This window comes from Vidua macroura, chromosome 7, assembly GCF_024509145.1.
Source record: "Vidua macroura isolate BioBank_ID:100142 chromosome 7, ASM2450914v1, whole genome shotgun sequence".
Taxonomy (NCBI): Eukaryota; Metazoa; Chordata; class Aves; order Passeriformes; family Viduidae; genus Vidua; species Vidua macroura.
Window position 1 is genome coordinate 26,997,175 of NC_071577.1, and position 26,680 is coordinate 27,023,854.

Genomic DNA, 26,680 nt, shown 5'->3' on the forward strand with positions numbered 1-26,680 from the left:
CTGGATCCTGTTGTCTGATGTGGTACCAAGTCAAGGTCCTCTTTCCACAGTGTGCTGGCTAATAATGAAGGATCTGGTTTATAGTCTTCAGCAGCATTTCCTCTCTGCTTATCTTTGCTTCAGCATTAGAACATTGCTGATGAACCATTTGGCTGGTGCTGGCTTCCAGTCTACACATCAAGTCCTATGGCACATTAAAGGCCCATTGAAACAGTTTCTCTACAGATATCAAAACTGAGGTGATCCACTGTCCTTCTGGATCCTCCAGGTTTGACCATTTTAAGGTACCATTTTGACCCAATAATATATTACCTGAAGAGCTTTTCTCACTAACAGGAGTAATCTTTCAAAAAGGGTTTGACAGTGGCAACATTGTTAATGGTTGGACTTGATGATCCTACAGATTCTTCAGCCTTAATGATTCTATGATTAAAATAGATTACAATACTTTAAGATATTTTAAGATATTGTAATTAAGATTACAATACTTGTTATACCAGGCATATCCTCGCCATACTCTTTAACTGGGGATATATTAAGATAAAAGATAAGTTGTATGGAAAGCATGAATAACAAAGCAGAAGTATTCACATTTGTTACCAGCTGGGTGGAAGGCAAGTCAGCAAACAGCAAATAGCCATTAGATGTTTATAATCTGCCCAGAATTTTAAAGAATACCATGCCTTAGATCACAAAGCAGCACACAGGTCCACACAGACATCCACAGGGTAATGTTTCTTCAGAGAGAACAATTGTTTGATTTCTCATTTGAAGGTTGACTCCTTCTTAGATCTATCAAAAGCTTCTCTTGCTTTTTAATGCAAACACCAGCAGTATATCTTTTAGGGTTTGTATGCTCTATTAAGAAAAATTCTAGCTGACTATTACTTTTTAATCTACATTCACATGAAAGCAACATAATTGGCAATTCTAAAAGTTTATGATGTTTTGAAAGAAAAGAAAAATATGAGAAGAGTCTTTTAAATGCTGAAAATTAGAACTTTAATTATAAAGTTATTAATTTCTTCATATTTTTTTCCATTCAAAATATAGTAGATTTACACCATCAGTGTATTAATAGCTTTGGTAAATACAAACATTATAGTCAGCTTTAACATAAAATCAGCAGTAAGCTTTGGATGCTCTTTTTCTTCTATTCTTTTCATAGCAATGCTGCAATCCAAATAGACTTTAGTACAACATATCAGATACCTTCCATCATACATACAGTTTAAAACAACAGAAAACGTGTAAAGGAAAGAAGTTATGCTGCAAGATCAGCACTTATAAAGATTGTATTTTAATTTATTGTGTTTCTTTCTGGAATGTGTGGAAATGCATTTTTTTTTTCAGGAAGGATAAATATGATCAATAACATGCTTGTCCCACTGAATGCAGTGGGATTTTGTCCCAACCACACAGAATAAGGATTCTTTATTTTCCGTCATTTACAATACTACTATCTTGTATTAGAGAAGGATCTCTATTACAACAAATATCCAACTTCTTTGTAATATGGTTGGAATTTTTGCTCACCATCTATGTTTTATTTTGATATTGTTAGCTTCTTTTATTTACCCAAATTTCCAAATATCAGATGTGGGTCCATTCCTTGTTCAAGTATTTAGTATTCTGTCCTGAATGAACTGATGCTGTGAGGTTTCTGCACTTTCTAAACATACAAAGCTTTCTTATGTGAAGAATGAGAGATTTTAGAAAATGCACTAAACAGCTTTTAATACATTTAATAGGAGTGTCTTGTTGGTATGTATGTGCCATCATTTTTTGATTGGACTTGCACACACAAGGAATCTAGACATCTCATTTAATTCAAAGAAAACATCTCATAAAATTCAAAGAAAATTGTTGTCAGCAGTTACAGTGAGCAAATACACTGATTTATCCAGACAGGAATATCTATTTTGTTTGCAGAAGAACTTCTCTCCATCCCTATTGGTATCAGATTACCGTCTCTTGTTCTGCACCTTTTTACTCATTTTCTCAGCATCTTGCCTCAGTGTTTCCTCTGTTCTGTGAGGAATTCTTGCAGGCTTTAACTACTGCAGTCCTTTTCTGCTTATCCTGGGACTATAAATGTTTCAGCACTTTGTCTGCATTCCTTGTTGAAAGAAAATAGTCCTTTTTATTTCTATATGCTGATGTACCCCTGATCCCTAGATTTGATTTAAGAGAAAACCTGATGATCTGAGAAATTCCACAGTCCTATTTCAAATAGTATCCCAAAGTGATTTGGTCTTGGTATTCTAAAAACAAAAAAAATTACACATATGTATATCTCTATATGTCTCGTTTCCTTGACAAGTGTCTGCCAAAATTTTCCTCAGGTCTGCATTAATGTGCAATGGCATATTGGAACTAGGGAAATCCTGGAACAATAGAGGCCAAGCCCCAGAAAAAATGCACACCAGGTCCATGGTCTGGTTGGCCAGATACACAATTGGGACTGACTTCTTTTGGACAGAATTACTCTGCTGAGCTGTAATGATGCTTCAGAGGCTGAAATAGGCAAGCAGTCATTTTATGCTCATAAAGTTAGAAGAAATTGAGCTTGAGATGTTAAGACAGAATGTCAGAATATTGAATCTGTGAAAACTTTTTTCAAAGACTGACAAAAAGAAATGGTTTAAAAGAGATTAATTTCCCTTTGCAAGGGATTATTTTTATCAGTGAAAGAATTTGAAAGCTTCATGAACCTACTCTTAAAGCTCACTAATGTCACCAGAAATACTATGTTTAATTTTTGTCATTTTCATATATCTTAAAAAAATATTGTGTGTTCCTACAGGATCATATTTATTTTCTGTCTGCCAACTTCAGCATATATTGGTCATTTTGGTGCACTGCTTTCCCATACACCATTGAAAAATGACTTACTTATACTTGTAAATATGGACCTATGACTTCCTATGCAAAGTGGGATTCAACAAGTTTTCACAGGGCATTAAGGCATGGGGACAAAATCAAGCGGCTTGAGGGATCATCATAATGATGCATTGTTTAGGGAGAAACATTGGAGATGGTCACTGGAGATTTACAGCACTAAGTTTAACAACTACAGAACTTACAGTGCTATTTTTAGACCTGTTGTCTGTAAAAATGTGGCATATGTGATTACTCTGTAAATCTGTCTCAGGTCAGATGGGTCATGTTTGCTCAAATTTGGTATAGGATTGGCAATCCAAATCTAAAACCTTTTTGAAAAATTTTATTGGCTAGCATAGATGGTCAGAGCAACTTCATAGATAAAAATAGGTAAATAAATACATAAGTAAATGGCTAATCTTTTGCCATGTGAAGGCAGTAGATATCCAGATGGGAGCTGAGGGAGTGCGAGCAAGAGCAGCAGCCACAGCTGAGAAGATGAAGCATCAAAGAGCTGCAGGACAGCAGGCCACAGCATTAGGGGGACCCCACATAAAAGTATGTGGGGGAAGAAGAATCTGTTTCATTAATTATTCTATTCAGGAAGCAAATGATAAAAATCATTTAACCATCAATGATGAAAAGCTATGGCTGCCAACTGAGATGTCTCAGCATTGCACACAATGTTTGTTTTAGCACAGCATGTTGCTTGCAGAAGGATGTTTTGCTAATTAGTTATAAAAGTTATAGGAAGTTTTTAACTCATTCTTTTTACAACTAAATTGAATGACTCAAGACATTGAGTAGAGTTATAGTATGAGTAAAAAACAGCAGGATGAGGCCATTAGAATGTGCCAGTCACCTGATATCATGAGATTGCTTCATTACAAAGCAAAGTTTTTCCTGAAGAAAACAAAGAAACAGAAAATCTCCTCAAACCATTTCTTCTCTCTGTTGAGTGTGCTTTAGTAATTTCTAAATACACAAGGTCCTGAAACCTAGAAGGACACAGTAAAGAAATAAATTCACTGAAACCACAGCTCATGACAGAAGTGCTGCTGCCCAACTATTCTAAGTGGCTTGTTACCAACAGGGACGCTGTTCCTGAATGCTTGGACTGTTTGTCAGCCTAGATAAATAGGGAAAATGGGATAAAGATTGTTAATTAATCTACAAAGAAGAGATATAGTCAGAGACCAGAAGTTGCATTCAGTTGAGATTTAAGGGAAGCAATGACACAAAGTCTGAAGTTGACTGAACTGGTAAGAATTGGCTGAGCTCTTCTGAGCTCATGCTATACCACCAGAGAATCTGGCCTCTACAACTCCAGTGTGGCACTTTGTCTAAGTCTACCTCATAATTAAAAAACTCACACCCATGCCAAAAGAAACACTAAGTCAAGTTCCCGTGTGTAACAGGTACAACACAGATGTCTAATTAAGCTCAACTTGCAAAAGCCAGAATTTCATGACTGAGGAGAGAGGCACAAATTTATTCTCTATGTCCATCACACTTTTCTGTAAAATTAATTTTCTTTAACAGTTATAATAATGTTTCATGTTCTGAGTGTATGAAAGGGGACAAAAGGCTGGTAGTCCTCTATAGGTACTGCTAGGGCTGGAGGAAAGTTCTTTGGTCTTCCCACACTTTGTGTGGGAGATGCAGCAGAGCTCAAGTCACCCCAGTTATCTTTTTCTCAGAGGAAATATTTACATTTTTATTGAACTGGAGGATCAGGGATCTTTAGTTTTATAAACTCAGTCTTACAGTTAAGATCAGTGATTTTTTTCTAACACTTGTCCTAGAGAAATAAAATAGTGCCTGTTTCAAAAGTAGTAAAATTATTAAAATATTAATGGGTATAAGAAGGAGACAGGTGCATAATATCAAAATATTTGACCTCTGTGTTTTGTACATTTTATATTGCACTAGCCACAGACTACAATATGGTTCTGCAATGGTGTTACAGAAAGTATCTTAAGCATTTAATAAATTTGGCATGAGTTTCACATTCTTTGGTTAAAATGCTAACACATGTGGATTTAAGATTCAAAATTAAAGGTATTGGGATTCTAAAAATAATTCAGAGTCCATCTTCTTCAAGTACTGGCAAAAGACTGAGATTGTGATTGAAAGACAAAAATACCTTGTTTCTTCAGCTGGGTTCTCAGAATCTTACCTTGCTCAGACCTCTTACAGCATTTTTGAGGCCAGGGTCAGTAACGAACACCAGAGTCCAGGAGCTTTCCAAGCTTTCGTGCCAAGAAGTGAGCACAAGTGATCAGCAATAGTGTCTTGAAAGCACAGCTGTAGATGACTTTATATATATGTACACACATATATAGATCAAAGCACAGGAAAAAATATATCGACTTGAGTAGAGCTCATCAGTATCTTGTTTGTTATCTTGCATTTCTCCACCTCTATTTTCAGTAGTCCAGGGCACCATGACAGCTGTGGATGAGCAGGTGCAGAGAACAATTATCCTATTTCTGGAGGTAATTGTGGGCTTCAATTAGGAAGCCAACTTACTGGGGTAACGAAACTCATCACTGTTGATTTTTAGGTGAGGAATATCTTTTCATGTGACCCACCATGAATAATCTATTTATTTATGTATTTATTTATTTATAATAAAGCATTGATGGCAGTGTAATTCTCTGGTCTAGCACACTGCAAAGGATACACAGAAGCCATACAGAGCGAGAAATAAAAAGCCAGTGGGATGCAGATGAACAAGCTTCTTTATAGTGACAATTATAAGGTTGCATTTGTGAAAGATGTACTCATATCTGCTCCAGAACTGAATTCCTCTCCCTGCAAAAATCTACAGTCCTGTTGGTGGGCACTCAGAGAATTTTCTAATGCAAAATAAATAAATAAATATTCAGGCAAAAATATCTTACATGAAAAAAAATGTAGCTGAGCTCCATTGTTTCAAAGGGCCTGCTCAAACCAGGATGCTTTACCTTTTAATATCTACCTATTTATGCATGTGTGCAGAAAAGCTACAGACTAATTGGAATCATATTTGTACATCTACTGACTATTTGGTATACTATATTGTAAATTCCAACATCTTGCAGTTCTCAAGCTGCCATGCAGAGAAAGTCAGTAATAAATTCTTCACTCTTACCTTTTCCATGTTTTCCAAGAGGTTTATTTCTTTGAATTGTCTTTGATTTTTATATATATATAAAATTCAAATATAAAAAAAGAAATCCCAGTGTAAATCCCCCCAAAAATCCAACATAAACTCCCCTGTGCAATAAAAATGCACATTTAAGGGGATGGAGGGGGATGTCTGGGCTATAGATTTATATTTTTTCGAGCTAGATCACTTTTATCTAGTTTAATGTTTGTTCTATTACCATTTGAAATTCAATTTCAGGTAGTTCTTCATCATATCAGAATAGGATGCATCATTAACTCTAAGAGGATGTTTTCATTTGGCATCTGCTATTTTCACCAAATGTCAAGGCTTGACATTTGCTACCTTTATCTGGTTTTGGTGTATCACTCATACTGAGATTTTGTTTCTTCTTATCTGATATTGATTTCAACTGTGACCAGCTGTGTTGCTAACAAAATCAACAGGCAAGTATCTGGCATTTAGTTCTTCACTGCTAGAGGAAAAGAAACAACCCAGTGACAAAAAAAAGCAGATAGATACTTTTCAATTAGGATGCTCGCCTGTATCCTCATATTAACCATCTCTTAGTACTTCTGTTGCTGTTATACTTTTGACTGATTCCCTTGAGGAAGTCTCCATGGAAATCCTTGCCTCTCAGATGAAATATTCCTTTTTGCTCTCATCCACTGCCTCCTGGAGAGCGGGGTCGTTTTTCAAAGCGGCATCGGCGCTTTCGGCGAACTCGGTTCCTTTGGCCTCGTTGGTGTGGTAGGTGCCCTTGTGCCTGTACATGTACCTCACCATCACCACCAGCAGGCAAATGAGGATGAATACCACGGCAGCAATCACACCTAGAGGAAAGAGACCACTTAAATGCATCACCAGTGATAAAATACAAGAAGTGTCTCACAGCCAGACATCATGACCTGAGTTGCTGGGTAGGGAAAAGCCCATGTGTCATAAGAGGTTTGCATGTTGCAGTGGCCAGAGTCAGAACACACTGCAAAAAACAAGATGGGATGTAGATACTGCAGGAATACCAGAAAAATTCTCACTGCCTTTCTTTTAAATGAGTGGCTTGATTTGATTGAACATATTGGAGCTAAAAGTTCATTACAAAATGAGGAGAAATAAAAGAACATAAAGGAAAAGCAATAGGTTTCTTTCACCCTTCTGGTAACGTACACCAGAGGTGGGGGGTGTTGCAGACAACCCAACCCTGCCTTCTCAAGTGTTCTCAATTTCAGGAAATGTTCAGGGTACAGAGTATTTCATAGGGGACATTCAACAAATAGCAGGAGCTGTGTGGCTCTGGAACTGCTCTGTATTTGCAAGCTGCCATTTCATTCTGTGCTCTAATTAGGAAAGTTTGATTGTAATGAATGTGAAAGTGACACCTGGCAGAAGGAAGGGGCTCTGGGTAGATCTTTCTTGTCTCCTGGACTAAGGCTAATTTCCAGCTATGTGTTGACTGGACAAAAATTTCTATAGATGACCTCAATGTGTGTAGGACTAAATGGTGAATGGAAACATTCCTAGTGAAAGAAAGTAAATTCATGATCCTTTTCCATTGTGAAAGGTAGAAGTCCATAAAAGAGACAAGTGCACGTCAAGTCCATTCTTAATAAACCTACAAAGTCTATCCCTTTCCTTCCAGATCAAATTATTGACTTAAAAATTCTGAAAAAAAATTAAGTATTTTGAAGTTTATTCTACTTGTGTGACTTTTACAATTTTTTAAACATGATTTTTTGTATGGATCCAGGATGTGCTTATAAACGTTTTTGCTGTGATTCTGTATGAGTACATGATACTGAGCTGATGCTATATTCATATGAATCCAGGAATAAGCCAAATATGAAAGAAATACACAATAAAAAGAACTTTAACAGAACATCCCTAGGGCTTTCTCTGCTGTCAGTGAAGGGGACGTGTGTGGGAGCTAATTTCTTCTAGAAGGGAATTTTATGTTTGTCAGAAGAATTGCTCCCTGGAAATGCCTACTACTCTGCAGAGACAATGAGGGGAAGGTGGAGAGTACCTCTTTTCTGCATTTTATATTCAAGATAAGTGGCAAGTGTATCTCCAAAGCTTTAAATTTACCAGCATCAGTAAACTGAGTTACTGATGCTGGTCAACTGAGTAAACCCTACTGGCATAAAAACGCAGGAATAGACACAATATTAGCAGGGTAAATAAAGATTATAACTCTGTCTTTAAAGATATGCTTTAACATTATGCCCCAGATTTCATGGTGCTTCGTTCTGGAAGGTAAAGTTACTGCTAGCAGAAATGAAATCCCTTATACAAAGAACTTCAAGTTGAAAATGATATCATGGTTGCAGTGTGGGCTTCATCAATTTTTAGGACCTCAGTGGTATCCCTTGACACAAGAGGCTCTAATAGGCTTTAGATGTAGCACAATATTAATAAGCCTAGGGGACTAAGTACAAATCAATTTACCTGCTACTTGTTCATAGGAAGCTGAAATTAAAGTTACAGAGATGGGACCTGAGGGAAATATAGCAGAACCTCACCAATTTGCACTAATGATTGGTATAACCCCTTGTGAATGGCTGAAATTAGTGTGTTAGCATGGAAATGAGCAAACACAATAAAAATAAAAAGACAAGTTCACTCCGTGAATGTAGCTTTGCTCATTTATTCTGACAACTGTATTTAGTTTAAATGCATGAGAGAGCTTTAATGGAACACCAGGAAATATAGTGTGGTGAATTCTGTAACAATAAAGGGTCAGCTGGTATAAGCTAACATCGCTCACATCAGAGGTGCTCCACCAGTTCTGTACTAAAGGACAAGCTTGACCCAGTGAATACTGAAGGAAATCAGAGACTGACTTTTCTGTTGGATTGTTTGGTATTTTGTCCTAAAATGGGGAATGGATGAGGGTGGTACTGCTCAGTATATGGTTTGTGCTCATTATCTCATCTTGTTATCTTGCCAATAGCCCCTCTGGGAGCAGATTTCCCACTGGCCTAATTAACTCTAATTGTGCCATTCCTGTTGTCTTGTCAGCAAAGTAGGGGTTTTGCAAAATGCAAGAAATCAACAAACCTGCTGTTTTAATTCTTACGGTGCTGCTTAGTACGGTCTGCTACTCACCTCCAATAACAGCCACATCTGCTCCAGCTGTGGGGCTCTCCACTTCTCCATCTATAAATAGAATAGAATACAAAAAAGTTAATTATAAAAAAGAAATTGGATCATATGGAGGAGCAGTGACTGTACTGGCAGTTTTGTATTATTTTAACCTGTGAAACTTGGAACTTAATCAATATCTCTTGTTAGCAAAAGACATTTATGAAACTTCACATTAGAGTTAGCCTTACTGTAACAGTTTTCTGCCATCATAACACTGGAAAAGAAATAGCTAGCACTTTATGCAAACTATCATGGCCCCCAGGGAAACACCTACTGTGTATTATGAGCACTTAACTGTAACATCCTCCAGTGAATGCTTAAACTAAGAGCATTTAGGTACTGTGATTACTCTCAGAAAGGTAGTTTTAGGAAAAAAAAAGGTTGACATCTATTTATTTTCCCATTTACGGCTCTTCAGAGCATGGTCTGGATCTTGATTTGGTGCAAATTAATATGTATATATTGATTTCAATTAATATTTATTTATCTGCAATGTCCTGTTTTTAATCTTTGCATTTGCTTTCTTTTCAGCTTACATTTGAAATCACAGCAAGTCTCTCATGTGTGTGGTATAAAACACAGTCTCCACTTAGAGTAAGTCTGAATTCAGTGCTGATAAATCAAATAACAACACTTGCATTATAATTTATTTAAAATTTTATTTAAAATTTCCCTTTGGTAAATGTAGTACATAGAAAAGCTCTCTGGAAAACATAAAAATGTAACTCCAAATCCTTCTATAAACTCAAGAGTGACACTACGGTTGATACCTGGGATGCCTTTTGCTATATCTGTATATATGATTCAAGGACAAAACACTATCAGCAGTTTTTTCCTTGCTCATGTCTAGTCTCTAACATCAGTTTGCAACAAACTGAGGGGAGCTGAGATTCAAAGGATCCACCTCTTTTCAAACATGGGAGGTGCTTTTTTTAGAAAGTAAGAGTGCTTTTCTCTCCCCTAGAGATCCTTCCCATCTATATACTGATGGGAAGGTTGAGCACATCTCCTGTAATTTAAAAACTCTTATTATGTTTATGTCTATTCAAAACCCACGTGCTGAGAAGAGATTAGTTACCTCAAGGTCAAAAATGCTCTGTATTTCCTTACACACCAAATACACGTTGCATGCCAAAAAAGCAGGGTCCTCTACAGCAATCAAACACTTGAAGGTGTGAATTCCAAAGTGCTTCCCAAGCCACACAGCTTGCTGCCAAACATTAATTTCAGATCAAATTATTATCCCCTTAATTAAAAAAAGGTTTATGAGTAACTCTCTGCTCATACCTGGCATTCTTAGGTGCCTCTCAGATTCAGATAACAAGCAGGTGCCTTATCTCTAGGACTTGCCATCACAGTGCTTTTTGATAATGGATTACAGTATCATCACTTTGCAGAAAAGTTCATTTCCATCTCTCTAGGTTTGCAACAGAATGCAGGACTCATCTTGAGCTGTAGTAGAGCTGGCACTGATTTGCTAAGCTGGCAGTGCTGTGCCCTTCAGCTGACACCGGGATGGCTTCTCTCACCACAGCTCCCATTTTACTACAAGAACCAGGGCCTCCTTTTGACCACAGAACAGGTTTGCAGTCCTCCCAGACAGCCTTTTGCTGCATCAGTCGGAGTGCCAGAACATTGCAGCTACCACCAATGACCAGACAGTCAAGGTCTGCTCCCCAGATCAGTTTTGGAGCACTGTTGATGGAGATCACAGAGACACCTTTAATCCCTGTTTCACTATCTCTGAAATTTCACTTTGACCAAAAAGATCTATGTGATTCATGGTAATATTACAGTATAGCTAGGCAGGTGTGAAAGTACTGGCGTTGTTCGAGGTTCAAGCAGTGTCATCCTTCCTGAAATATGGCTGAGGAACATGCAAGGCATGTGTGATGGAATGAGACCATCTTCCCTGAGCAGGAGTGAAACAGCGGCTGCTGTCCAGAAGGGAATCCCTGCTTGGGCAGGACCCCCAGCATGGCCTCTCTAAAGTCAGTCTGTGTGAGAAATACAGTGCATTACTGCACTACTGAGGACTGAATCTTCACTTTCTGAGGAAAAAAGACATCCAGCTTCCTGAAGGAATTTTTAGCTCAGCAATGGCTTTGGCCTTCTTGTACCTTCTTTATTCTGCTCTTCTTTCATATGCAGAGTGCTCAGAGGTCTGTGTTTCAATAGCTGCTGTTGCACCTGTTTTGATTGTTTCCCTTTGTTTCAAGGACATCTTTTGTGTTATCTGTTGCTAAATTGTCATTGCAAAACCTCCTCTCCCTGTTATACTGGCCCTTGTCCAGCTACAATCTAGTTCTGAATGTGCTTGAACATTGTTGTTATTTACTGCCACTGGTTACCATGACACACAGAAATCAAAAGATTGTGGGGAAAAACATGTTTTTCATAAAATTTCTGGCCATCAGAATGAGTTGACCAAATCAAGAACAGAACACACAAATCAAATTGTCTGTTGGTGGAAAGTATTTTCTAAAAGGCAGAATGATGAGAAAGAAATGCTTTTGTGTCATGACCTGAAATTCATCAAATTCCAGTTCTGCTCATAAACTTACAGATAAGGAATTTTTGCAATAAAATGACAATTGCTACCTGTCTCATTCTCGTCAATCACATCCTGCTGAGAAGGCAGCAGCCAGTGAAAGTCCCAGAAATATTCCTGACTTAAATACTGCAAGCAGATCTCTGGCTCTGTGCTTCACAGGTGGCACACCAGTGCAACTGACTTGTAAGTTAACATAGCCAGTGGTGACTTATTTCTGCTAAATTTGTTGGTGAATGTTAAACTACCTCCTTCAGGTGCAATTTTCCAATAAAACTTGATTTTTATTTTAGTAGTTCCACACCACCCCCACCCCCAATTTTAATCTATCCCCTTTCATTTTGGCTAAGGAAGGAACACTTGTTTGAAGCAGGCAGGTCCAGCAGTGAAAATTTTTGCTTGAGGTTCAGCACTCTCCTATTCTCATGATGCATTTTTCAGACAGTTGTAATTATTTCTTTTGTTCTATAAATTGCAAATCTGAACCACTAAAAGCCATAAATCAGTTCCTGTCCCAAAATTCTGATATTGGCTTTAATTTTTTTAAATTTTTTTTTTATATCTGAGCTTCATTCAAGTAGATCTTTCCAGTTCTTCTTTACAATGCCAAGACTAAAAGTTCTTTGTAGATGGAAAGTGAGGTTTTGACATGATTTTGTGACACCAGAGAACAGGTCTTTAAGGCAAACACCAAGTATAATGGCAGTCCTGATAAAGACGCAAGACTTATCAGTGAGTTACTCTAGAAGCCTAGCTATGTTAAGACATTCCAACTGACAAGCTGTTCCATTTATATGGTGGTGGGAAAGGGCATATTCATCCCAAATACTTTCTCCCACTCAGCACAGAAAGCTGAGAGTTTAGATTTTGCTCCTTGCAGGAAACAATACTTTGTGATCCTATGGCTACTGTCAGTGACACATGGAATAAACTTGTAGAAAGCTTCAAGCTTTCTAATTTTCAGGCATCATTTTTGCCTGCTAAATTAGTTTCTAGAAAAAAAAATCCAGTATTTTTACTCTTGGTGGTTCTGCATTTAGGATCTTAGTCAACAATTTAAGCACCTACACGTTTGATTGCTATGGATTTACACATGGGAAAAGGATGAAAGGAAAACCAGACCTGCAAAGGGATCCCCATTTGGCACATGTGACAGGAATGCGTGGGAACGACCCTACAGGATAGATCTAATCTACTGGTGTGAACTGCCAAATCTCTACTGTGCAATCCACAAGGGCAATTTGATGGTATAACTGTAAACCTTACCCCAAACTTCTCAAGGCCTCTCCAATTTCTGGAAGATAAAGTTCCAGACTAAAGCTGGTAGCGTTGAGTAGAGAATGAAAAGCCTGAGATTACAACTCACATTGTCATTATTCCCATGCAGTTGTGGGTGATCCTGCATTTTGGAGTTTGTCAGGCTGAGTGAATATACAGATACCTGTGTGATAAGCAGCTCTGACAACACAGGTTTCAAAGCCACTCGACAGCAGTCAGGCAGCACTGGCCCTGCTCCAGTCTTTCAGGATCTTCCTACCCACAAGCTTGTGCTTTTGAGTCTTAACAACCCCAGCATCTCTTATCAAGATGCTCCCTTGCTGACTGCTAGGTTACAATCTCAGACAAAGCCTTGGCTGCTAAATTACACTCAAGTAGGTCTTTAAGTGCTTTCTTGCACAAGCCATTCTCTCTCTTGATGTCTCTCTTGATCTCTCTTATGCAATGATGATCTCATTGCATAAGAAGTGGTTGAAATTCATTCAATCCATGTGAATGATGGTTGAACTCCTCAAGGCAGTCATTTCCTCCTCAGGGCTTTCCTAGGCATGCAGGCTAGGAAGATTTCATCTTGAATCAACTCACCTAATTACTTTATGAAAATCTGCTGCTAATGGGAATTTCCAGGTGAGGAAGAACCCACTCTTATCTCAGTGTATCCAGGGATCTGCTTTGCAGAACCACCCCAAATACTGAGCTGTTGCAGGCAGTAGTGTGTAAGCAGTCTCTATCTGTAAGATACCTGAAATGTGTCTTTAGAATTCGGCTATTAAATGTTTAATGGTTTTGTATTAAACATTTCTACTATCTATCCATGCATGTCCAGTAAACAAGGGAGATGTTCAAACTGAATGATGGTTCATGAATTCAGTTCATGGTTCAGGCCAGATAGAGATGGAACTCAGAGGAGGGTTTCACCTCAGTATTGATTGTTCTTTCTTCCATACTTTTGAAAGAGAATTTTGGTTATAACAAGATGAATGAAATACAGTTTACTCAGTAATAGAGTCTAGTAAATTTTTGTCTATTTTTTGGCTTGTATCAATTGACCTAGCACAACATACAATACTAATCTTGCCTTATTTTCAAAAAGTTGTAATTTAAAAATAAGACTGGCTTTTTTATGTAAAGAACTTAGGTGAGGTTCTAATTGCCTTCCACTCAGAATGATACTAAGGTATTTGATAGGGTTCAGTAAAACATTATAAACTTCTGAAAGCACTGAGGAGTATATGGAGTCTACTGGGCAGCTTTTGCAGCTGTTAAAAACCTTTTCTATAACTACTGCAATTTAATTTTTTAAAAATATTCTTTATATAAAAATGTGTTTATCATAACTGTTCTTTCCAAGGTGACCTTTTTGTTCATTGTATGCTCTTCTGCAGTCCTGGCTCCTATTGACTGGAAAAGCAGGTCCTAATGTGTCCCACTGATGCAGGACTTTTCTTATCACACATATAGTATAGAAAAACTAATGAATTCTTAACACCTCCATTGTTTATGCAACTATGATATGTCCTTCTTGCCCTTTGGTTTATATTTGTGCCTTGCCAACACACTGCATTCATGAGAAAATCATTAATCTATTAACCTTAGCACACCAATTTAATTTACAAGCTATAGTTAGAACTGGTTCACTGCAGCTGTATCTGTAAAAATGAGTCGAACCAACTTCTGAAAACTTCATGTTAGAAATATGTTAATTGCTCAAGCTGCTCTCTGGCCTGTTACAATATCAGATGCATCACACTGAGGCCATTCTGAATGAAAAAAAAATTCATTACCTATTTTAATATTTGCCAGTAAGTGTGCAGTGCACTGCCAGAGCTGGCATCTCTTGTCCCGAAGGGTCATCAGCCTGAACCCATCAATTTGACATATTCGGCTGAAAAAGTCATCACCATCTCCCATTAGACTATGAAACACATTAAGGCTGCTCTTTCAAAATTAAGGAACAGTTTCTCATCTGTCAATCTGGAAAAGAGACAGAATAATTTGGCTGCCACTTGTATACTAAATTATTATAAGGAAAATAATGGTGTCATATAGCTACAACAATCACATGATCTTTTGGACAAGTAAATGGACTGTGTTGAAAATGTAAGTTGCATCTTGAAGATTAAAAATACCTACAAAATTAAAATGCTCTGGGCCCAATTCTTTTGCTATCCCAGCTAACAAGCACTTTGTCATTAATTCTAAACAGACTAAGTACAGTTTCATTCAAATAAAGGTCTGTTCAAGATTTTTTGACACTTTGTAACATAGGATAAAAAGCAATTATCACATTAGTTTAATTAGATTGTCACATAATTTTAATCTCATTTGATTCTAGTGTACAGTGTTAGCAAAATAGTTTTTCACCATTCTAGAAAGTTATGAAGTAAATAAGAGAAAATATGTTTTACAATATTTGTGGAAGTAATGGCTTCACTCACACAGTTTCTCCTTCTTTTGTGAAGCTGAATTGCCATTGGGTCTTGGGGAAAATCAGAGATGGAGAGATAGACAAAAGTCATCTTGTCAAAAAGTAATCATATGATATCCCTTAATGATAAGAGGGAAAAGGAGAAAATATTAATGAAATTTGGGAAACTATTTTAGGTTAAAATTAATAAAGATGTTTTAAAAGGAACAGATATTCTATATTTTGAAATAAAAACCACATAACCAATTTAAAAATATAAGAAAATGTTTTAAAGCATTACACAAACTAAAAAAACATACAGATTTTTTTAAACTAACTTTTCTCTTTATCCCCCAAAAGAACTGAAAAAGAACTGACAGTGCCCTCAAATTCCCCTTTCACTTTGAACAGTTTGAACGACTTACTGGTTTTTTTTTTTTTTAGTTTGAAGTAACTGGATACTTTCACTTCATTGCTAAGGGTTGCTGAACCCTGAGAATTGCCACAAATTCTGATGGCAATTAAGTCCGTCTGGCAAGAGTATTAAAATTGTCAAATGACCCCTTAGAAGTACTATAAATGTTGCAGTGACTGACCAGTTTTTGCTGTGCTCCTATGGGAAAGCTGCTCAATGTCTGAAGACCAAATGTTGCCTTCTTATCATACAAAGTTGCATGAAGTGTGAGAACCTGGAAGAAGGTCCAATCTATTGAAAAAATGCTGCAGGTGGCAATTTGGAAGTTGTGTCCTATTTTGTCTGTTTCATATGTAGAGTTACATCACTGCAAAATTTCCTTACTTTTCCATGGAAATAGGTTAATGTAACCAAGCCATCATTTACAGTTTTCCTCTATAGCTGTCAAAGCCAGCTCATATACAACATGAAGATAAATGGACCTGGAATTGTTTCATTGAGGAAGGAGTGACAAATGGAGTATGAATCAATCTGTCACAAACAGTCCATGATCAGGATATTTTCCTGCCTTTGCCTCTCCTCCTCCCACCTTTTCCTACTTCATCAGAGCAGAGTACTCTTTTTGAAGGCTTTATAATTGAGGAGGTTTTGAAAGAAACACTAAATATCCAGTGATTCTGATGATTCTTGATAATTTCTGCCTGACTTTCCTCCAAGGAAATTTTAAGTTCTATTCATTTTTTGTTGAACTAAAATGGGAACAAACCAGTCATTTGCTCCTTCACTGAGGTCAAAGCTGAATAGACAGGAGTTGCTGGCTTAACTGATTAATCATTGCAAATGTTGCAGATGACCATAGGTAATCCAAGCAGCTCACCACCGACATAGTGAAACCCCATCTCACAACCTGTAGCTGATATTTATCTTATAATTCTCAAGAAACAGTTCATGAAAACAGCATATCCCATTGATCCAAACCTTTCCTGTTAAAAACATAAGCATAAAAATTTGAGTTAGAACCTTTTAGTGAACAGTCAGAGGCCAAGAAATCTTGGAGTAAGTGATTATTCCTTCCCAGTCCCTTGTGTAAGTGGTTGCATGAAGCAGTAAGACAACTTAACTGCTAAACTGCTTGTAATTATTTACCAAGACAAGTTTTTAATTTGTACCTAACAGGTCTAGCAGCCTCAGACCTGGCTCTCAAGCCTTTTAATTGTTTCGTAAGAGGATAAGCTGATCTCTGTTTCTTAATGTTGTTGTGCTTGATTTTATGACTGAAATAACTTCTAAAGATTAGGTTTTGGCTTACATTTGAAACATACCCTCTTTTATGGACATGGCACTAAGCATTTATGGATTTGGCACTAAGACAAACATTAGTTAAAATTAGTCCCCTTAACTAAGACAGTTAAGTCTTTTAAGACAACTAAGTCAGAACTACTTGCTAGAATTTGAAACATTTGAAACATCAAATACATTCAACAGCATTTTTGCACTAATTTTCTCTGTTCCTGCTATCTGCCTGACTGTCCTTTTATCCTTCACAAATTTTGACTCCATTATTCAACTCCAACTGTTTTTAAAGGAAAAGCAAGCAAAGATAAGGACTGGTTAAATTTTCGTGAAAACTGCAGACTGGAGAGAAAAGGGAGACCAGAGTAGCTCAGCACAAAAGGAAAGGCAGCGAGGACTCAGCATTTTTAAGCTCTGTTTAGCAGCAGTCAGTTGTCTGGTAACCATGAGCTTTCCAGCCATCAGGCACATAGATCCAGAGGCCCTGCAGCTCCCCCTCCCCATGCGGAGCTGCTGAAGGAGGGAGCCTCTGCATACTGGGGGTGGGATTTAGGGGACATAGATCCAAAAGCAAGAGTGTTTCACTGACTCTTTTGCTGGCAGAAAACTAGTTTTAATGGACACAGACATGCTGAGATAGAAACATGGTCATTATTCTATTGAGGCTGATAAATGTCTATTTCTCATTGAGATGAAAAAGCTTGACTTTGTGCTTAAACTAAAGATTATATGATCAAACTACACAGAATGTCACCTAGAAACCACCTGGAAACTGGTGAAAGCCTGATAATATTGTAAGAGTTCAAAGACTGTAGCACCAGGCTCCTATCCTTAGAAAAGTAGAATAATTTTCTCAACATGGGCACGTTTCTTCATTTATGCTCATTCCCACTGTCAATATTTTGTAGCAAAGCAGTCCAACAGGTGATAATTCTCAGAAATAGGAGTTCTCTGTACTCCATCCCCTGGCTTATTTGATATGAATTGTATTCAGCTCCATCCAGCTCATACAGCAGTGCTTGCCTAAGGCACTGTCTACTGTGCGTTGAAAGTGGAAATGTCAGGTTGTTTAGCATATGTTCTTCAGGGACACAGAGATCTTTCCTGGAGCACAGACGAGATTAATATTATTAATGGAGATATCTGTAGTGGAAACAATCTTCCAAATGCTTTGAATATTGAGCATATTAAACAAAGAAAATAAAACATATTGAAACACCTTAGAAACTTGCAAGGTAAATAGCTCAGGGCAACAATATTTCTTATTTCCCAAAGTTTCTTCAATGAATATGCAGATTTCTTTTGCATATTTGATCTAAAGACAAAGGCCACGTTATTATCTGAAAAGCATTTACGCACCAGTTCAAGATGTCTGAACAGAGAGGAGGAATTTTAGCAAAACTTCTTTACCATCTATCACTCATCTGAGCTATTCTAGACATTGTTGGGAAAAAAGGAAAAAGAATCGTTTGTGTATTAATTTTGGACAACTGTCTGGAATTATTTGGAAAATAGCATATTGAACATATTAACAGAGCTAAGCATGAAAAGACCTGCACTGAAGCCATATACTGAATGTTTTTCAGCACAGAATTATATTGTTGTAAAATTCATTAATGGTCTGTTGCTAATGTTCCTGTCTCCTAATGTGAGATGAATGTCAAGGACCATGTAGGTGGGAGGCTAATAACCAGCCTGATGAGATGTTTGACTGCTGGAAAGGAGTCTGTGTGATCTCAGCTGTCTCCACAGGTGCTGCAGGAGGACACTAATAGGCAGTTGGTCGAGATGATAGCTGTGTGTCTCTTCCAACTCGAGCTGTTCTGTTCTGTTCTGTTCTGACATGCCTTCTTGCAAGATCTATTCAGCCTCCACAAAGAGTGGTGAATCCTAAAGTATGGTGTGGGAATTTGCTTCCCATCAACCAATAAGCAAACTTAGAATAGCTTAAAGAAGCCTAGATTTCTAGAGTCTATAATTAGGGAAAATAAATCCCAAACATTATTGTTACCACCGCTTAACCATCCCTTTCCAAAGCTTGTGCTGAGGGCTTAATCTCGCTATGAGGTAGTGAGACCCAATTTTTTTGGCAGAGCTTTCAACATGCCCTGGTCAGAAGGGCCTGATATCTCCTGTAGGTGCTTAAATGGGGTCTTACCCTCTGTGTTTTGCCTGTTAAGTTGGAGTCATGTTTATGGAAGGAAACTAATCATGCCAAAACTTGATGCTGCTACATTCTTAAGTAGGAAAGAACTTAATTTAGTTTAATCTTCTAATAAGGAGTCCTTTTTACTGTTCACCTGAATGGCTGTCTGTAAACAGTGTTGACTTTCATGCAACATGGTAAATTACAATAATTTCCAAGGCTCTTGTTTCTCTTTCAAATCTGGTTGAGACTGGTCAGTGGACCCAAAAGTTCTTGATGAGAACTGGCAGATGGATGAACAGATGACTAGGCAGACAGATAGACAGCAGGAACACATAAGACTCATTTCATTAGGAAACTGGACTGAAAACAGAAGTAGCAGTGGGTACTTGGATAATATTCATATTCTGGTCAATTAAAAAAATGCCATGTTTTTGAAACCATTTCAAAGCTGGTAGATGACATCCTTAGTAGTTTAAACAGCAAAGGAAAAAACAAAGAAACATTGCTGAGACTTTTTTTCCAGCTCCTTTTTTAAGTCAGAATGCTACATTTTTATAGTTTGGACTGTATTTTAAATCTTTATCCAGATTCAGCTTGAACAGCCCTGGAAATTTCAATGGAGGATTAATGTGTATCATTAAGCAAAGAAATATGGTCTAGTAGTTTTCAATAGCAACAAATGCTTGCTATGGTACTTCTCTGATCAACATATTTTTCACTTACTGTAAAGCCTTTGGACTGCTCCAAGTGTATGAAATATCCATGGAGGAAAGCTGACAGTGAATTGTTGTGATTTGAGCTGGCTACTACATTCCTGCAGTAAAGGGCATTCTTGTTCCTAAACATTTTCCTTCCAAGCAGAAAACCAGCTCACAAAAAGGAAAGCCCCTTTCCCCATTTAATATTTGTTTATTTACTCATATTTACTGTTTACTTAGAGGACTATTTACTTATTGGCAAATTGATCCAAGTCAATCTGTAGTCTGACTGTCAAACCGGGAGTGGTTTGCTAGGTGCAGACACGGAGGGCAAAAAGCAGGAATGCTCTTTGTGCATTGAGTGGAGTGGTTGAAATACATCATAAATTTACATGCAGGAAAAACAAGTTCCCCAGAAGAAAAGCATAAAGAGAAAAGCAGCTGGTTAAAGCTGGAGACTTCTTTTCTAGAGTGCTCTGAGCAGAGCAGAGAACTCCAGTCATTCAGAGTCCAGTGACTCCTTTGAAGTACAGTAGCTCTAGAAGGCCATGGAAAAAGCAGGGCTTGGCATTTCCTATGTAAAATTATATTGGAATGCACTAAGAATTCAGGCCCCTCTCTCAGCTGTCAGATTGGGACCCTAGGGCAGAGCTGTTTCCCTGTGCCATTCTTCCTTCAGAGGTGCTGCTCCTCCACAGATGCATCGGCAGCCATGGGGCTCTGTGGCCAAGCAGCAGCAGCAGCCACTGCTGCCCTACTGGCTCAAAGCAGGGCACTTTCCCAACACACCAAGTGAAACACCAAGTGCTTCACATCCAAGGTGGGATTTGCAAGAGCTCTCACTGCTGAACTGCTTCTGCTTCCTTTGAAATCACTTCTCTCACACATTCCACCTGCTCAGTTGGGCTGATGGTAAAAGTTTTGAAAACTCAAGTTTATGAGTATGAGAAACATGATAGAATCAAGCCAGAAACATAATATATAGCCTCTGTCCACTTTCTCTGCTTTCCAACTTACTAGTTTAATTCACCAGTTGATGCTGCCTAACAGGTTGCAGAAGTCTGCCTTCTCAAGAAGTCATGAGACAGCCTGCAAATTTCTCAAAGCACTTTCATAATATAGCAAAACTATTTATCACTGCCTCCAGAGAAGTATGCTTTGGAACAGTCTCATAAGGTCAAGTTATCCCACTGAAACACCTATTACTATACAGAGAATGAAAAAAAAAAAAAAAAAGAAAGAAAAATGAACAAGCCAACTGCAGTAGCACAGCCCTGGAAAATATGAAGTCATAAGTAGAGTTCAGCCAGAGCAGACTCCCATTAAATTTTGTTTAAGAGCCAAGTTCCACCCTGAGATATGTGTGGGCTGCAGTTTATTTCAGGGGGAGCTGTGCTGTGCTTCATGCCATGGCAAGGCTTGGACACAAGTATGTATCTACTACAAGAGAGGAGTAAAGCCCACTTCCTTTTTGCATATTTTTGGTTCTGTCTGTATAAATCAAATAGAAAACTTAAAGGAGTTGATAAAACAGGCCTCAGGCCCCAGCTTTACAAGCCTCTCTGTCAATTTTAATTCCTTCTTCCACAAGGCCTGAATGTCTGTTTTTCCAAATCCATCAGGCTCTTTTCACAAGACGTGGTAGTCTTTCCCTGTTCCCCTGCTACACCCATGAGTGTTAAACACACAGGCAGGAGCTCTGAGGATTGTCCTTCTAGCTTCTTTGCTCTTGAGAGTCCCTTTAGGAGACAGTCAGCAAGACGAGCTCCCTAGGAGATGCACATGCTTTGTAAAGAAGGGTCATACACAGCAGTCTGGCTTTAACTCTTAAAGACCTTACACTGGATATTTTTGCCTGAGAGGCAGGAGGTCCGCTTAATGAGGAGGGAAGAAGGGGTGGCAGAGATGTTCCCTGCCCTGGCTGCATTCCAAGAGAGGGGCTAGGCTTACCAGCACCTTTGTGCTGTGCTGGGTTGCACAGCTGGCTTCAGACAAAAGCCTTTATCATTGCTGGGGTGGGCAGCTGCTGCACAGATGGAGGGGACAAAATGATAAAGTCATGGTCACACACCCCTGCAGGCACTGGAGTTACCTTGGAGAACTGGACAGAGGAGTTCCCTGCTCCCTGCCACCAGCTGTGCACTCAGTAATGCTGAGCTTCAAAGGTTGAATTCTTTCAACTACAAGTTGAAAGACCTCGTTCAAGAAGAGCGGCAGACAAGGTTCATTCCCACCAAGTGCTGAGTGTGGATGTGAGCAGAAGGTTAAAGTACTTCATATGAGAAACTCTGGTAAATGCAAAAGCTTTTACACCCCAAGGCACCCATTTAAACACTGAATTACTAATTCTGGCTCAAAACTTTCCCATTCGTCAGATCCCTTGGTGGTCGGCCTGTGCTTTAACTCTCCATTAAGCATCTGCTACTGGCTCTAGTGGGTAAGACAGCCCATCAGCTCCATGCAGCACTTCCATGGGCAGAGATTAAAAAGATTTTAAGTCCTGGTCAGTCAAGAAAACCCAGCACCATCAGGATCAAACCCACATTAGCCATCACTTGTCATGGATTCTGTAGCAGATGGGAAGAGGTGGCATCGTCCCTGGGAAAGGAAGTCTCTTTTCCTAATGCTGGTGTAACCTAACAGGTGGTGAGAGCTAAGGGAGACACACAGGCAGCTCTGGTAATGCTACAAAATCACTTCATCGTGCAATGACAGTGAAACAAAGGACAGGGAAAATTGGTACCAAATCCCATTAGCTAGAAGATGGATTGGAAATATCCCAGCAAGGCTGGGGAATGGAAAAGACAGATGTGTGTGGCCCTGGGAGTCTGGAGAGACATATGACGCTCGGCCACAGCTGACATGCCATGGCTTTGTGTCTGTTAAGGGACAGAGTTTGCATTTCTTGCTACATCTCCTCCCACCAAGGATATTTTCAGTGGAGGGAGGAGTGGGAGGAAATTATCCTCTAAGGGATATGGATGCTCATGTCCACAGACAGCAAGCTGGTGCCCTAAAGTGCCAAGTAGTGGAAAACAAAATCAATTGCAAAGCTGAACACCCACATTTATCCGTATTTCCCTGGCAAACTTCCCTTGGCCACCCACAGGTCCTGGACCTTGCTCTGTGCTGCAGGCAGCAGGGCATGACTGGGGAGGGTTGATCCCCAGCTTCTTCTCAGGTGTGAGCTGTGAAGTAAATCACTTGGGTGGAAAATGGCATGTGCTACCTGTTACGGTTTCCAAGTCTCTTTTTCTCATTCAGTGAAGAAAATATACCCCTCTCTTCTGGAATAAAACACAGACACGATCTTCAATTATAGAACATGTGCTTTTCACCCTCCCACATCTCCCCCCAGTGACTGCTGCACTTTCATATCTGACAAAAACAACCATCCAGACCTCAAAAAGGGAGGATCTTGTATTTCTCCCTCTGGCCATCTTCAGCAGCTGCCAGCTTTGCAAGGCCCTGGGGCTGCACCACGATTGAGGGGGGAAAGATTCAGCCAGAGATTTGGTACTCAGGTCACTTAAAAACAGCACAGTGTGAGCAGCAGCGTGGAAGTTACACTCCTGACTGCTCTGCTACTGAACTCTGGAGAAAACAGGACACAGGATATGCTTCCTGTCTGGGGAAGGCTTGTAGCAGCCTGGGAAAGAAGGCATGACCTTTTCCTTAAAGGAAATGCAATTCTTTGAGAGGAATAGGGAGGAAAAATCCAGGCTGCATTTTTTTCTTAAAAACAGTGTCATGCAGCTGTACCTCATCTCACTTTCTCCCCTGTGTTTAAAGGTGATCTTTATTTATCAAGCAATGCCACATTTTAAAGAGTTTCATACTTCTCTGCCAACCCATTGTTTGCTCCATTCAGTCATGAACTTTCTGACATAAGTCAGAGGCTGTAGAAATGAAAGGTTTCATTCATTGCAAGCAAAGGAAGCCAGAGAAGGTACCTTGAGAGCAGAAGGGCTCAGCTCATGCTCTATTTCCAGCTCACAAATGGTTATGTCCCCAGGATGCTGAGATTAAGCATCTCACACGGAATGTGGGAGGAGGAAGAAGAGTCTTTGTCTGAGATTCACAGATTTTAATGGATTCCAGAAGGGAAATCTTTTACCCAGGAGCAACAGCAAAGTTCTGAGAAATGTAAAAGCATTTATCTCCCCAGTTATGTTCCTGTCTGCCAAAAGCAGGAGGGGTGATTTACTCCTCCTTGGTACAAAGAATCCCTTATGGATCATTAATCCACAGGGGGAATGAGCTCAGGAGCCACAGACATCTTTTCTTAATGTGCAAGAACCTTGAATCATCAGGAGGTTTTCTTTGGGAGCATACAGGATCAGTTTATCTTTATTTGCTCCCCACTACCCCCAGTCTTCAATAGTGTTTCCTACAAGGGTTCTAGTTACCATTGATAAATCACTTTGACTTCAATAAAATCTGTGGTGATAGTAGACGAGTCTGCTGTGAGCTAAACCAAGGCATCTGAAGCAGAGTAGTATTAAAAACTTAAGATCTGAAATCAGCAAATTCTGATACAAAGTCCAGAAAAATCAACATGATCAATCTCAAGTTCTGGGGTACAATTATCTCAACAACAGATTTCAGCGCTGCAATGGCAGCTTGCAGTAAGTAAGGCATTTCCTGAGAAACTCTGCAGAAACGGGAAGGACACACAAATAGTTGAGTATTTGTTTACAGGCCAGGATCTTAGGTGATCTTGATGAAGTTTTCAACTTACAGCTAGAGCTGTACAGAAAACATGCACAAAAATTTATGATAGGAAAGGGTTAGATCTGGTGGACACCAGTTGTTAATATTTTCTCATCTCTTTAGGAGTAATAAAAAGAAAAATAGTCTCATTTTGTCTCACTTTGACTCTGTGAAAGCACCTGAAAATATTTATATAATGTCTCAGTTGCTAAATGAGGTACATTACAGACTGTCTCTATATATATTCATAATATGCAGACATTTACAATATGCCACTGTTTTATAGTGGATGGCATTTTATATTTTTTACCTCAGCAAAAAGAAGTGCAGCAGAGAATTACATTTCTGTATTCAAATCTCTCAAGAAGCACTCCATGCTTAGATTTGCCAGGTTCCACATAAGTCTGGTAAATACACATCCTTGTTACTGTAAATGACTTACAAGATCAGAAATGTGGCTGAAAGGAAAAACCCAAAGCTGGCTGGTGTCCTTGGGTTTTATGCTCTCATATGTGTCTGCATGTGCCCACAGCTTCCTTTATTTTGGCTCTTTCTCACACAGGCTTTGACAAATTGGAAAGTATTAAGATTAGAACAATCATGTTTACATGTATTACCACCTGCTATTTCATTTCTTCCATGGTGCTTAAATGTTCAGGCATGTGGCTTTGAAACACGGTACCTTTAATGCACTTAAAAACCCTGCTGGATTTCCAGCTCTCTTTGATCTTCACAGTCTAGAGACTATCTCAGAGAATACAAATAAATGTGTTTAGGGGAAAAATATTTTCAAGGAGAAAGCCCTAAAGTCCTTCCAGCTTGATATGCATTACCGGTTGATGTCATACCTAAGGTTGTTTTTTGCATTTTATCTTTGTGCTTCAGGAGGCTGAAATACATCCAGAATCAGCAACTTGATGAGGTAACTTGAGAAGACAGATGTGGTCAGCGTCACATGAGCACCAAAGTGTCAAATAATTATTTGGTGATTCTTGTTTAGAAAGGAGATGGAGGGAGAGATCATTCTGCCCTGAGAAATTTACAGACTAAGCAAAGGAAAAAGGATGCACTTTTGCAATGAAGAAGACTGTATTTTGTCAAGAGGAAATGGGAAGGATGTGAGTGGAAATCTTGCTATTAATCATGAGTAGGAAGGAGACATTAATTGGAGAATTGGAGACAGAGGAAAGACTCAGATAACCAAGGGTATGGAAAAAAACGGCTTCTTTTGGGGGTTGCATAACACCATCTTTTCCATCTCTCACCATGCCATGTGGTGATGTGTCACTACCCTTGTGGTAATGGCTTGGATTTGTAGTAATTTCAAATTGTCCCCTGTACAGCAAATACAAATCAGATCTGGGTTCTTGCGTCAGGGTGTGGGATGGTTGACTTGGGAAGAGGTGTTGTGAGGAACCAGATCCATTCAGTTATAGAAAAGGTAAGATAGAGGGGGATTTTTCACTTTTTAAAGGATGCTCATGGGTCCAGTCCCTACCTACAGCTTGAGCTGTAGGTATGATGAGTAGACAGCTCTTAGTGGGAGATGGTAAAGTGCCAAAGGCAATCAGCAAGGTTTCAAAAGAATTCATTTCTTCAACTTAGGTGGACACAGCCTTCACAAGAAGGACCTACCAAGCCCCCTTTGGATCATATAATCATGGTATGGGTTGGGTTGAAAGGGGCCTTAAAGACCTTCTGTTTCCAACCACACCCTCATGGTCAGCAACATCTTCCACTAGACTATGTTTTTCAAAGTCCCAGCCAACCTGGCCTTCCTCTCCCTGACCTGGTGATTAAGAAGCAAGGTTCTTCTTGGCTTTGGTGATGTTAGCAGAAGTTGTTCACTCTGCTCTTCTTCATGACTGGAGCAGGGATAGGTTGAGTAACAGGAAAAGTGACAGTGTTCAGAGCATATGGAGTGGTTTTGCAAAAGGTTTTGCCTTTTTTCCCAAAGCAAAGGGGAAGCTGGAACTTGGTTCCCAACTGCAAATTTGT

The 26,680-nt window shown here is 38.9% G+C and overlaps 1 protein-coding gene across 1 annotated transcript in view; it reads right to left on the reverse strand.

Moving 5' to 3' along the window:
- Positions 1 to 978: 978 nt before the first annotated feature.
- Positions 979 to 26,680, reverse strand: part of GYPC (glycophorin C (Gerbich blood group)) — a 33,339-nt gene continuing 7,637 nt past the window's right edge. The window contains exons 2-3 of the mRNA XM_053982304.1: positions 9,140 to 9,190; positions 979 to 6,867 (exon numbers count right to left, since the gene is read on the reverse strand). Coding sequence (XP_053838279.1) covers positions 6,671 to 6,867; positions 9,140 to 9,190 — 248 coding nt within the window. The 3' untranslated portion in view covers positions 979 to 6,670. The remainder of the gene's footprint in view (positions 6,868 to 9,139; positions 9,191 to 26,680) is intronic.